Genomic DNA, 12856 nt, shown 5'->3' with positions numbered 1-12856 from the left:
TGTTTTAATTTAAAAGGAATTAGGAGAAAATAAAAAAAGGTTTTAGATATAGTCTTAACGCTAGCTGTCTTTATTTTCCATTTCCTTATAGAAAATATGTTTTCGAAAACAGTAGTGGGTCAGGTTGTGCCGACGGCCGCCGCGCCCACACTTCGCTCAACATCCAATAATATAAACGATAAATAATACAAAAAAATACTGATAGCACGAGATCGAAAGCTTCTTAGAGAGACTTCTCTATTTTGATGAGTTCCGCGATGCCGTCATACATCTCCTTGACGGCGTCGTACTCGGTGAGGCCCATGCGCCGCTTGTTGGAGATGTCGTAGACGCCGCCCTCGGCCTCGGTGTGCTCGCCGCGTGTGCCGCGCACCTGCAGGTGGTACTTGCTGGCCACCTCCTCCAGCTTGGCCTTGTCCGCCGCCAGCTTGGGCAGCTTGATGTGCACGGAGGCGCGCACCGTCGTGCCCAGGTTGGTGGGGCAGAAGGTGAGGAAGCCGAGCCGGTCGTTGTGCGAGAAGGGGATCCTCTTCTCGATGTCGTTGACGGCGGTCACCAGCCGCTTGTACACCTGCTTCAGGTCACCGCCCATCTGCATAGAGATGATGCGCAGGTGGTCCTCCTCGTTACACCACACGAGGAAGGTCTTGTTCTCGTTGTGGTAGATGCCGCGGCCGGTGGGCCAGAAGCGGCACGCGTTGGCCGCCTGCAGGAAGCGGTCACCCTCCTTGAACAGGAAGTGGTCGTCGATGAGCTGCTGCTGCGTCTCCTTGGACATGCCGGTCAGCGGGTAGAAGGTGCCCTTCAGCTCACCCTCGAGGCCGGACAGGGTAGAGGAAACCTTGTCCTCCATCTCCTTGTACTGGGCCTCCGTTAGGCAGGGGTTGAAGGGGTAGCCCTCCATGGAGCGGCCGCAACGCACGCGCGTCGACACGATGAACTCGCTGCCGGGGTCCAGGTTGCCGAGGGTCTCCACATCGCCCCAGTTCTTGGCCGGGTGCTTGTCGGTCTTCTTGAAGCCATTGTGGTAGTCCTCGATGATGGGGTCGAACAGGTCCGCGAACACTGTGTACGACTCGGCGTCGGGGGCGTAGATACCCACGCCGGAGTCCAGGTTCTCAATACCTATAAACAAATTACATCTATGTTAAGTACTAAAAGGATAATTTTTTCCACAGATCATATGACGCGAGGTGTCGAATTTATTTGCAACAGCTTAATTAAAACAATGAACAATAGAGCTATCAGTTTTCTGCAAATGACGTTGCATCACCATTTTCAATGTTATCTGTAAACTTATATCAGTAAATAATCAATAATCTACCTTAATAATAGCGGCATATCGCTCAAACAGTGTCTAAGGAAACTTACATAATTCCTAGTACGAAAGTCAAAAACATTTTACTTCTTATTGGAAAAATCATACGAAATCATTTTAAAAGCGAGTGTAAAATTATTCGCTTTTGTCTAATTAAACCTTACCTAACAATTCTGGTATTACAATACTGAAAAACTTTAACTACCGTTTCGTAACTGGATAACTTACCCGACTGAATGCAGTCCAAGAGAGTTGAGCCGAAAGAGGTCTTCTTGTTCTTAAGAGCATCGAAGACCTCCCTGGTGAGGTACTTCTTCAGCAAGGACTTGGAGTCGGAGCCCTGGAGCTTGCTGAAGCCAGCCTCCAATTTCTCGATTGTTGCGGCGTCCACCATTGCTGCGGCTTTTCTGCAAGTAATATAATTTGCATCACTAATAACATAAGGAAATACAAACATTCATAATTAAGAAGGTAGAACGGTAATTCTAACGCCTTTAATGCTGCACAAGTCGCTCGGGTACACATTTTGCCTATTTTATGCTTATATTCGACCGAGAAAAGCAAAGAATTTCAATAAGATTGACGTTACGTGTCACGCTCAAAAGCAAAAAGGGCGCGATCAATAAATAATTTAATCACTTTTTAATTAAAAATGTTTAGGCACAGGGTTTTTAGAAATAAGTCCAAATATTTTAAAAAGTAGGATTATTAACTAACATAGAGTAAAAACTACGGGTGTGCTTTTAGGTATTTAAAAAAAAAGGTCCGTAAGTTAACACAAACTAGGAAAACAAATGAATTTAATAGAAGAATTACAAACCGCCTGATGAGGTAATACGCAAGTACAGCACCGCCGCAAACCACTATTGGAATTGTTACTTTTAGTTTATAATTCATGTCGATGGATTATATGCCGATTTAACAAATGCAATGTAAGGATTATAGAAAGGGTCTAACAACTACGGGTGGAAATGTCGCTGTGACCGACGAACGACTAATACGTATTTGTTTAAACACACCCTGTGATACTCGGTTTTAGTGGAATTACGTAATTTAGGTAGAGGTCGGTGAGTCGGCGCGCAGACCGGGCCGGCGTCTCGTACTGCGCGGCGCGATGGCGCACCGCCGTGGCGCACCTCAGTACGCGCAGCCCTGCTTGCCTCCCACTCGTCGTCGCCGGACGAACGTATTATCGCAAGTTTCTTGTTACCTCTTTGCATTCAATACTTTTCATAGGTATTATGTACACATAACCGATATCGGATTACCGAGGCATAAATTCCACGTATTGCACCGACTAACCTCACTTCACATCTACTCATAACTATTCCAAACGTTTAAGCAACTACAATCGATTTCAGTTTACCCTTCTGTAGGTTTTTAGTTAAGATTTTCAATCACAATTTTCGGCATAAAAAATATTAATGCTATGATAGGCAAAGGCCTATCATAGCATTAATATAGTTATAAAATGAGAAAAATGCCGGGTCCTGATAATTATAATATCAATATCGAAATACAAAAAATGTATAAAAGGTGAATGTCACGAGAGCAAACTGTTGGATATATTTTATAGAAAGATTTATTACTATTACAAACAAAAGCCTATTAAAACTTTTGAAGGTTATTTTAGAAAAATATCGAACATTTTTTTTTATTTTTCCAAGAGAAGCAATTTTAGGAAATTTCACACTAACCTCTGGACCATTCATTCCATAAGAAAAATAGTAATTCAAATATAGTATTTATGATTGTGGATAATGAACATTATGACGCAGAATAATGTTTACTAGCGTAGAATTCAGTCAAAAAGCATAAATCATATAAATTGAAGTGCAAGCATTGAGCACGAGCCGAGATGAACGCCGGCTGGGACATACGCACCCGTCCGCCGGTTTGTTTTCCTTCTTTTCTTTCGTTGCACAGCCACCCATTTTCACGATTTTACTATATGATTAACTAGCGACTAAACATGCACTAAATCACATAAAAACTACAGCAAATAAATAAAATGAACGAGGACTAAATGCAATGATGGAATGAAATTTGTCCAAATGAATGTTGCCGGTCGGAGCGGCAAGGGCGAGGGCGAGGGCGCGGCGAGGACGAGGGGCGCGCGGATCGATGCGCGGCACGCGGCACGCCGCACGACACGCAGGACGCAGGAAGCAGGACGCAGGACGCAGGAGCGGGACGCACGCGGTCCGGCTTCCCGCCCTTCGGTACTCGTTTCAAAACTTTTCGGAGGGAAACCTACCCCCGGCCGGCGCCACCGGTTACCTTCGCGAGTTATCTCCGAATGCTGCACCGCTGTCTCTTGAAGCGCGATATCATATCGGAACACCACTCGAAATTATCTTAACATCGACACTCTTGAAAAGGTTTAAGTCGTCAGTTGTCGCGAAACTCTTTACAAAACCCGGCATGACGGTCACAGTGGCGGTCGGCGAGGAGCGGTCGGACAACGTAATACTATGCAGAGTGGCCACCGCTTACCTTGCACTAAAACAACCGTCGAAGTCGACTGCGAGGTGTAGAATGGTCGGAGCGGGAGCGCGCCGTGCATTAAGCCGGGCGTGCCCCCGCGCCCGCACCGCGCCCCCGGCCTAACCTTGGCTTTGCTGATGCTTCACGCCCGCCGCCCTCCGCCCGCCGACGCTGCAGATGTACGGCTTCGCAGCCGGCCGGAACGCCGGCGAGCCGTTCAGACGACGACAGTCAGTACAAACAACGATGACTGTCTTTACAATCCGTGCATAATTGCAATTAAATTAGACAAGCCGACGCGAACAATACTGAGTAAGGTTTACAACTAGTGATTACAACATTAAAAATCAGGCGAAATTAAAAGCCGAACAAAATATAAAAGACCGTAGGTTTTATCTGTAAGTTTTTTAAGTATAAATCTTGACTTCCAGACAGTTATTCTCTTAGTCATAAGTAGTATTGTTGCCTAGGTATAAGTAGCATTCAACAAAAGTGAGTCCTTCCTTCACCTTGTTTACTTAAGTGGTCAAACTGCATAACTCAACCAGCCGTAACTTCCGAAAGATTCATTAGTATGCGCAGGAGTTCCACGGGCAATTCAATCTTGAACTTTTTTACTGCATTAACTGGGAGTTGTTTTTTTTATACCTTTTCTTTTAAGGACGTAACAACAGATTATCGTTGCGTTATCAGTTAAGGCGATCATCAAAATAGATTTAATAGTGAGATTTCTTTCCGTCTGGACCTGGTCCAAGCCGGTGTTACCTACGCCGCCATGACGGACGAGCCAATGTCAAGTTCGCTTTTTGCTTTCGTTGCGTAATTTTTTTATTGGAATCAACATGTATTTAGCTATTTTCTGTCGTTTAATCAATTTCGTCTAATTTTGCACACTGATTAGTAGGAAATTAGATTGTAACGTCATAAGAGCATTCCAAGTTCGATTGGTATAAACAATTAATTTTTAAAGTGTAAGAATATTAAGATAAATTAAAAACATTTTGATAAAATGTAGGTAGTTACGTATGAAGCATTTCTACCGTAAAATTATAGGCAACAACGGTGAAATGTTTTTTGATAAAATTTTAGAAAAGGAAAAGCAGAAACAACATTAGATTACCTTTTAATAGTAAAATTGTAACGCTTATAAGCTTTTCTGTGTCTAAAAAATATTTGTCTTTAACAAAAAAAAAACAAAAACTAGAAAATTATTTTTAATCTATGAGACCAGGAAAAAGGAAGTAAAAGAAAACAGCTGTTTTGCTTACGAATTTATAGTCTATGATCATGACGTAATCGGCGCGTATTCACGTGACCTTGACCTAAGGATTGGGAGCGTGTTTCGGCACGTGGGGAAGCCGTAACAATTACCCTATTCAATGTCGAAACACGCTTCAAACATAAACCTATAAAGAAACTTGGGCACGCTATCGGAAGGTTATGGAAAAGTTTTGGGCGGAAAAATTGTTCCCGGCGTTTCGTAATCAATTCTAAAGCCTGCCACAGTTGCGCAGTTCTGAAAGTTTTAACTCAACAGTCCGATTGTTCAGACAAAACTGTTAGTTAAAAATAGCGTCTATAGCGGGCCTTAATTTTAAATTATAGATTATAAAAATGTACATTATTTTTTTCGTAAAGTCTTCTTTATAATCAATCAATATCAATATTTTTTATACCGTTGAGTTTTCAGTGGAAATTCTCTGTGAACATCATCAAAGTGTTCGACTAGACTTAATCGGTTTTCCGTATTTGGCATAATTTATTTGCATTATTTTTCGTGACATTATTTCTGAAATCAGTTTTTCAATCCCTCAAAATTCTATGTGTTTAGAAATTTAGACGCACAATACTTTTGTTTTACTTTTGTCATAGAATTTGTAGTTTACGAACTTTATAGTGTTACTATGGAGAAAATTGGTGTAAAATTTATTTACGAGTTGTGAAGTAAATACCCAGTATTACTAAGTTATTGCTCTTCCAATAAACATTATTAAGGATAATTATTACCTTGTTTCCCTAAATATTGTTACGTGAAGAAAATTTATGCAGTCATTAAAATGTATTGAAGCTGCTACAAAAGAAATACAATTATTCACGTGATATTAATTTCCGTAAAATTTTTGGGTATTGAAAATGATAAACGAGTTAAACTATGGGATGTTTTCCGTATTTTTTAAAGTAAAAGATATTTTTCGTTGCTAAGCGTTACGATGTCCACCTTTCCGTCAGGTTAAGAAAAGCGTACAAAATTATAAATAGTATAATAGACAACCTTGCCGGTTTTCTGCTGAAGCGGATAATAGACTAACGCTATGAGTTATGCTATATTTGAGTAACATTATTCAACGTTATACCGCATTTTACTACAAAAACAATTTATTCTGGTCCTAGTTAGAACTAGAAGTTAGGTATGTTAATAAAATACAAACATCTGAATTTTATATGAAAAAGGGATTAAATCGCTATGATGCTTATGGATTCATTTTTTTTTCAAGCGAAACTTTAAAAGTATGGTTTTCATTTAACTTTTTTAAATGTTTCATTTTCACGTATTTAAATTAAACTATTACAATTTTCACATTCTCTGCAATAACATCTAAAATGAGAACAACAAAATATTTGACATTGAAATAAGTAAAGGTCGTTTCATTTATTCCATTCATAATTTACGCAAATATGTGAAACGGTGTATGTGTTGCCAGATCGAATTGACGTTTTTAGTAGAAGAAAAAAAATATAGCGAGCCGTGGGAAGTTTCTCGAAGGCCTTGGCAATGACACGAGTCGTGGCCTCGCCGACCGTTCAACATTTTTAAAAATAAAAGTACCTAGTATTTCTGCATCTTAGCTTTATGAAATAAGAGCGTTTATTTACTTTAAACTAGGGACAAGTATGCGGTTTATAATTTCGTTAATATTTTCTTTATAATAGACTAGCTGTTGCTGGCGACTTCGTCCACGTGAAATTTAAATTATATAGCATATATTGTTCAGCGATAACATAGCTTTTTAATGGTGTAAGAATTTTTGAAATTAAACCAGAAGTTTTTGAGTTATTTCAACGTATACAAAAATACAAATCTTTCTTCTTTATAATGTCAGTATAGATTATGTTTCAAAACCTAACCTAATAAAAAATCATCTTTTACATTGAACTTATCGCTTCATAGATACAAGACGATTTTAGTGACATTATCACTGTGAAGCCTAACGTGTGGTGACGGCCTTATCTGAATCGGATAAGTATAACTTAACACGATACGGAATCAGTCTAGATAACTCGCAAATCCTGGCCTGATATAACGCAGTCTATGACTATGTGAAATTGACATGAAAAAAAAAACACCTGTGCCATAGACAAAAAGTAATGACATGTGATGTTGGCGGGAAAAATTATATTTAACTGACAATAAAATATTTTATATTTACTTAGATTGTAATAAAAACATTACTGTGCCTAATAAAAGTATTGAAAATAAGGTGGGATTTTCTAATAATTGTAAGTTAACAGATTTTTCTGAACTTCTAAACTAGCCAAAATGTTTTGTTTCTAATGCCACCTTCAAATTCTTTTCACAGTACTTATATCCAGTGAGGATAAATAACCAATAATAATTTTTTTGCAAAGGTTAGTAATAAAAATAATTTGTAAAAATGCTTTTAAATTCGGTATTTTGTTCAATTATATTTATATCCTTGGCTCCTTTACTAGGTTGATACAGGGATATTTGTAAAATTATATTTGAATTGTGATATTGTATGTTTATTTGTATAAATAAATATAAATAAAAGAAAACGTCTTTTATAATTTTAGCACATCTTTTAAATGAATGTTAATTTAATTTAGGTAAAGAAAAGTCGGTTTTATAATTTCTATAAATTACTTCATAAAAAAAATTATTAGAATTTTTGTAGATTATATATTTGTACCCTTACTGCCTCTTTAAATTTAACGATACGCCTGAATATATATTGAAAATTTACGACACGGTAGTTTTATGTTAACGACTACCATTAAGATCAAGAGATTAAATTATAAATAAACTATATTAAAAATATACTTACGAACTATCCACGTTGCAACTTATTTCAAACTAAATTCAGTAATCTGGATGTCTCTGATACAATCTTAGGTGAGATATGGCAAGTGTTTCGTAAAATGTTATCGATAGTGTGACATTTTATCATAAGAATTTTACTTACTTGTAGCTGTCAATTGTGGCCAAAGAAAAGACGAGATATACGAGAATTATTATGGAATAAATCCGTAGCCAAGTCACAGTAAACAGTCTATATAGAAACATTTTTTACGGAAGTTTCTGGAAACTTGACGCGTCGATAATTTTCAGATAAGATTTAGATAGTTCGATGGAAGTAGATATTATACGATATCGTATTATTTATCGGTTTTACCAATATTAGTTAATTTGATGTGTTTTCCAAATATTTACAGTGTTATTACCTTTTAAATTGTTTATTAACAACTTTAATTACGAAAGTTTAGATGGACGGATGTTAGAGTTTGTAGTTAAAACTACTGAACGGAACTCGAAATTTTGCATAAAGGTAGATAGTTTGGGAACACATAGGCTACTTTGTTTAATTTCTCGCGGACAGAGTCGCGGGCCAAAGCTACTTACCATATTGTAGCTTATTAAAAAACACATTAATTGATATGACTCATCCAGAAAAGAGCGATTTAAAAGTAAGAGATAATACTTTTAATTTTATTTTCAGTTATAAAATAAAAATGGTTTGAAGCTAACACCTCGATTATTTTCTAGCCATTCTGGTAATGTATAGCTACGGTTAGAAAAACAAATATGCCGTTAAATTAACAGTATTAATCAGGCTATACACATGCGTCATATGTGGAATGTCATGTTTCAAACAGAATGCCGATTTCGTGGTAATAGTCGCAATGACGCATGAATGGCTCTTATTTCATACAAGGATAAGGTAAAGTTTTACCTTCGCTCCATATTAAACTTGCATAAATACTAGTAATTTGATTTAATTTTCTTTAACTACCGGTTACAGTATTGCCGTTAGGGTAAGTTGAAGTGGAAATCGCCCGGCGCCAAACATAAAGAAACATATGCTCATATCGCCTAGGGCGTCAGTATGCTAATGCCCTCCCAACTTCACTTGCATGCAAGACGAATCTGCTTCAATATGAACCCTTCAATGTTAGTTGTATTTTAAAAGTTGCTATTAAGTGGAATACAAGCAGGGGTTACTTGACTAAAACCGCGCGCACACCTTTGAGTAAACTATCGCAAAACGGTTTGATCTCACTTTGATTCCTATGACGTTTAGAGAAAGGTGAGGGCACTTAAAAGTAATATTTCTCTATGGAAATATTCAAAACCTTCTCGAACTATTGTTTGTCAGACACGTCACTGACGTAAATCCCACATGTATAGGGTTAATAGATCAAATTGAAGACTCATACGGGATGAATGTATGCGGGTAGCTATCAATTATTTTAAATTGGTACATGTAAACACTGCGTACATTTATAATTGAAGTTATTAAAGCAAAACAGATGCTGAGTCTTAATTACAAGTAAACATTCGTTATATGCAATAGTCTTGAAAACTAAGTAAAAACAAATCTTGATACTTAGCTATATTTTTTCTTTGAATCTTTGAATTTACAACTTCCAATAAATCAAAATTTTAAAAGCTTACATTAAAATTTTTATATGAAATAATTCTTAATTGTCCTTAAGTTTACCCTTGGAAGGATTATAATAAAAGCAAGAGTGTTTATTCTATTTTTATTTATTTCAAATACCAAAACGTGTATCCAGATTCCAGTTTAAACCGGTTACATGCAGATAGTGTGGGTCGCGCCGTTGGCCCGGAGTTCGCGCGGGCCAATTTGTCTGAACAGCATCTTCCGGTGCGCAGCGCGGCTTCCTCCTGTATAACATGCAATCCGCGAATTATATTCAAATACAAGAAAATCTTATATTTTTGTTTATAAGCTTTTAGTCATAAGGAAAAGTTAAAAATGTAAGTGCATATGCACTCTGTTGTAAGTAAATTTTAGACAATTCATGAAATCTGACTAATATAAATGCGAAAGTTTGGGTGGATGGATGTTTGTTAGAGTTTGTAGCCTAAACGGCTGAACGGATCTCGATGAAATTTATTTCGCGCGGACAGAGTCGCGGGAAATATAGTAGGACATAAAAATTGCATCTTCTCAAGCTGCGATAAAGATATGCATTATTTAATTAAATCTAATTTAAATCAAACCGCAAGTTAGTACGTCGTACTAGTCTATGCTGCTTGTGCCAAACGTAACAAAAAGAAAACTTTGGCTTGCGTCCAAATGGACATTATGTAAATTGTAAACAAGATACTATGTAATTGTCTTAATTGGTCGGTAAGAAACGTATTAACGTTAGCTAAACATTTAAAGACAATTTCCACTAAGCGGTTATACGCGCGATTAGGCATCTTGCAAAACAGTGGGGATGCGCCAGTGGAAATAAGAATAAATAGTTGTAATTTCATGTGCAGAATTTGATAATAATTTCTGATCATTCTCAAAGTAAACGATAACAAGTCAATATTGCAGTTTGTAGATAACTATTTAGGCTATCAGGTAGTCGACAACGTTGATTCAATGCAGTAAAAGTTAAATATTAACATTAATGTGGGCTTCCACCGATTTAAATATTATTACAAGAGACCTTAATAACAAACATAATTATAATATTTAAAGCTTTTCAAATAGCAACTCTTTAAAAACAATCAAACAGTATTACATTACGAACGATACAACAATTCGCCAACTCGCTAATGTCTCGAATATCGAGTAATTCTTGATTCAGCGAAAAGTTTAACATTGGTTAACTACGTGACACATAGCATGTATTTACACTATAATAAACGATGCTATATATCAAACTAATATTATAAATGCGAAAGTTTAGATGGATGGATGTTTGTTAGAGTTTGTAGTCTAAACGGTTGGACGGATTTTGATGAAATTTGGCATAGATGTAGAGGATAGTCTGGAAGAATACATAGGGTACTTGCATTTGTTTTTTTTTTAATTCCGCGTGGACGGAGTCGCGGGCGGAAGCTAGTTATAAATAAATTTAAGGTATACAGTTTTGGAATCAAGGATATTGCCTTTCTTCTAAGGAATCCTACTTAAGTATACTAGGAAACCTGACAGTTTCATGTAATCTGTTCAAAGGTATTAGTTAACTGCAACTCATGAAATCCTAGTAGAACTTATCGTCTGCCAATAAGATTACAATTGTACGGTTTCCTAACAATTTAAAAAACAAACAGATTATCTATTGGTATAATTATAGTTAACAAGGCGCCACTTTGGAATTTATAATTTAATAGATTCCGCCCGCGACTCCGTCCGCGTGGAATTAAAAAAAAAACAAAAGTAAACTAACAAACATCTATCTATCGAATCTTTACCTTTAATTCTTTTATCTTACGGCCGGATACTGAAACGAATCTTAAACACTTCGTCTTATATTTCGCTTACAAATAAACAGACGTAATGATTGTTAGACTGAGAGCTTGATTATAATTGAAGATCATAGGTACCTACAGTAATATAAATGTTTTTGTGTTGTTACTATATTGGTACCGCACTAACAGAAGTATAAAATAAAGGTTTGCAGTAGTGATGTTCTCGCCAAAACGTCTTCGACAACACTTCCTTCTAGCGGAGCTCGGCGCGCGGTGCGCGTGACTCACGGCCAGTCGTCGACCCCGGTTGCATGTCTCCATTGCACCAATATGGCAAACAGTGACGGCAGGAATTTTAATGTCGACGACAATTTTAATGTTTTATTGATAGGAAATTGACTTCTTAGACTTTTAGACGATTATTGTTTGTTCTTTGCACACGTTCTCTAAAATTGGTGTAAGACATATAAAATAGCAGAATAATCTACTAATACGTGTTTTATAGTTTTTTGATGTAGGAATCAAAAAGGTATGCGCCTTTTAAATTTTGAACATCTTTCGTACGTCACGTTAATTATAATAATTTGTAATCCACGCTCCGTATCTAGGAGCAATGGAGCCGAGCTCACTATCCTTTGAGCAACATTCTAAGACGCTAATAAATCCCTAGTACAAATAGTAAAAGTGATTACAACACGACAAAATAGAATACGACCGGATTCAGCATTGCTGGCTTTGAAATAAACCAATCACGCAATGTGGTATGGTTATATTGGTCTTAGATATCCTATTGGAATGTGATTCCGCAGATAAAGAAGTCAATTGTTTAATTATAAAGATATCTTAAAAAAGTATAGGCATTAGAAACTTTAAATTTAAAAAGTACACAATTTTTTATTGTATACAATTATTTATACTAATGTTTCCATACATAAATATAAGACATAAATTATAAAACTGGCTTCCAGATGACATTAAGTCGTCGAAAAAAAACAACAAAGTACCTACATTATATGATAAAACATTATCGATTATAAAAATGAATCTAAAACGTTAAAAGTAGGTAAACCTTTAACAAATCGATTTTAGCTGTGAGAGTTCGCAGATGGTCGTAAATAAATTAGCCAGTTGCGAATCGAAGCAATTTCCGCTACTATATCACCCATTTATTTGCCCAAGAGCTGTATTTTAAAGTATTTATTTACACATTCTCACTGTTCAATCGATAATTAGGAGCGGAACTAATAAATAAACACAAAAAGGAAAAATAAAGGAAAATGTAGAAATATTTGGAAAAAATAAATGCTTTCAAAGTATTGGAAGACTCTTTCAAAAGTCTGCCCATCAGTTATATTTGTTAGAAGATGTCATTACTATAAGATATTGAAAAAGTAACAAATCATAGTTTCTATACGTTTTCTTTTTAAAGCAACGCGGAATTCCAACGCATTTCAGACTTTAATATACATTTGGCAGTATTTCTGTCCATGGATGTTGCATGGCGATGTTTATTTCCCGCGGACCACTTCCACCTCCCGCTTTGCTTTCGTCTCAGTTCTAAACTAACCTTCATAAGTAAATGTATCTACGATATAATT

At 36.6% G+C, this 12856-nt stretch overlaps 1 protein-coding gene across 6 annotated transcripts; it reads right to left on the bottom strand.

The window, feature by feature from the left end:
* Positions 1 to 40: 40 nt before the first annotated feature.
* LOC106099297 (arginine kinase) lies at positions 41 to 8114 on the bottom strand. 6 transcript variants are annotated; one of them, XM_013277802.1, is made up of 3 exons: positions 8008 to 8114; positions 1547 to 1725; positions 41 to 1125 (listed from the first exon to the last, which is right to left on the bottom strand). In XM_013277802.1, exons 1-3 carry the CDS (start codon positions 8106 to 8108, stop codon positions 224 to 226), a joined length of 1182 nt encoding a protein of 393 aa, XP_013133256.1. In that variant the 5' UTR covers positions 8109 to 8114; the 3' UTR covers positions 41 to 223. The 6 variants fall into 6 exon arrangements, with proteins under 6 accessions (XP_013133256.1, XP_013133260.1, XP_013133261.1 ...); XM_013277806.1 differs by lacking the exon at positions 8008 to 8114 and adding an exon at positions 3815 to 3921; XM_013277807.1 differs by lacking the exon at positions 8008 to 8114 and adding an exon at positions 3599 to 3815.
* Between the last annotated feature and the right edge of the window lie 4742 nt (positions 8115 to 12856).

The sequence above is a fragment of the Papilio polytes genome, unplaced genomic scaffold, assembly GCF_000836215.1.
Source record: "Papilio polytes unplaced genomic scaffold, Ppol_1.0 DF824135.1, whole genome shotgun sequence".
In the NCBI taxonomy this organism is placed as follows: domain Eukaryota; kingdom Metazoa; phylum Arthropoda; class Insecta; order Lepidoptera; family Papilionidae; genus Papilio; species Papilio polytes.
Note: the sequence above shows the minus strand (reverse complement) of the source record. Positions and strands in the feature narration are given on the sequence as shown.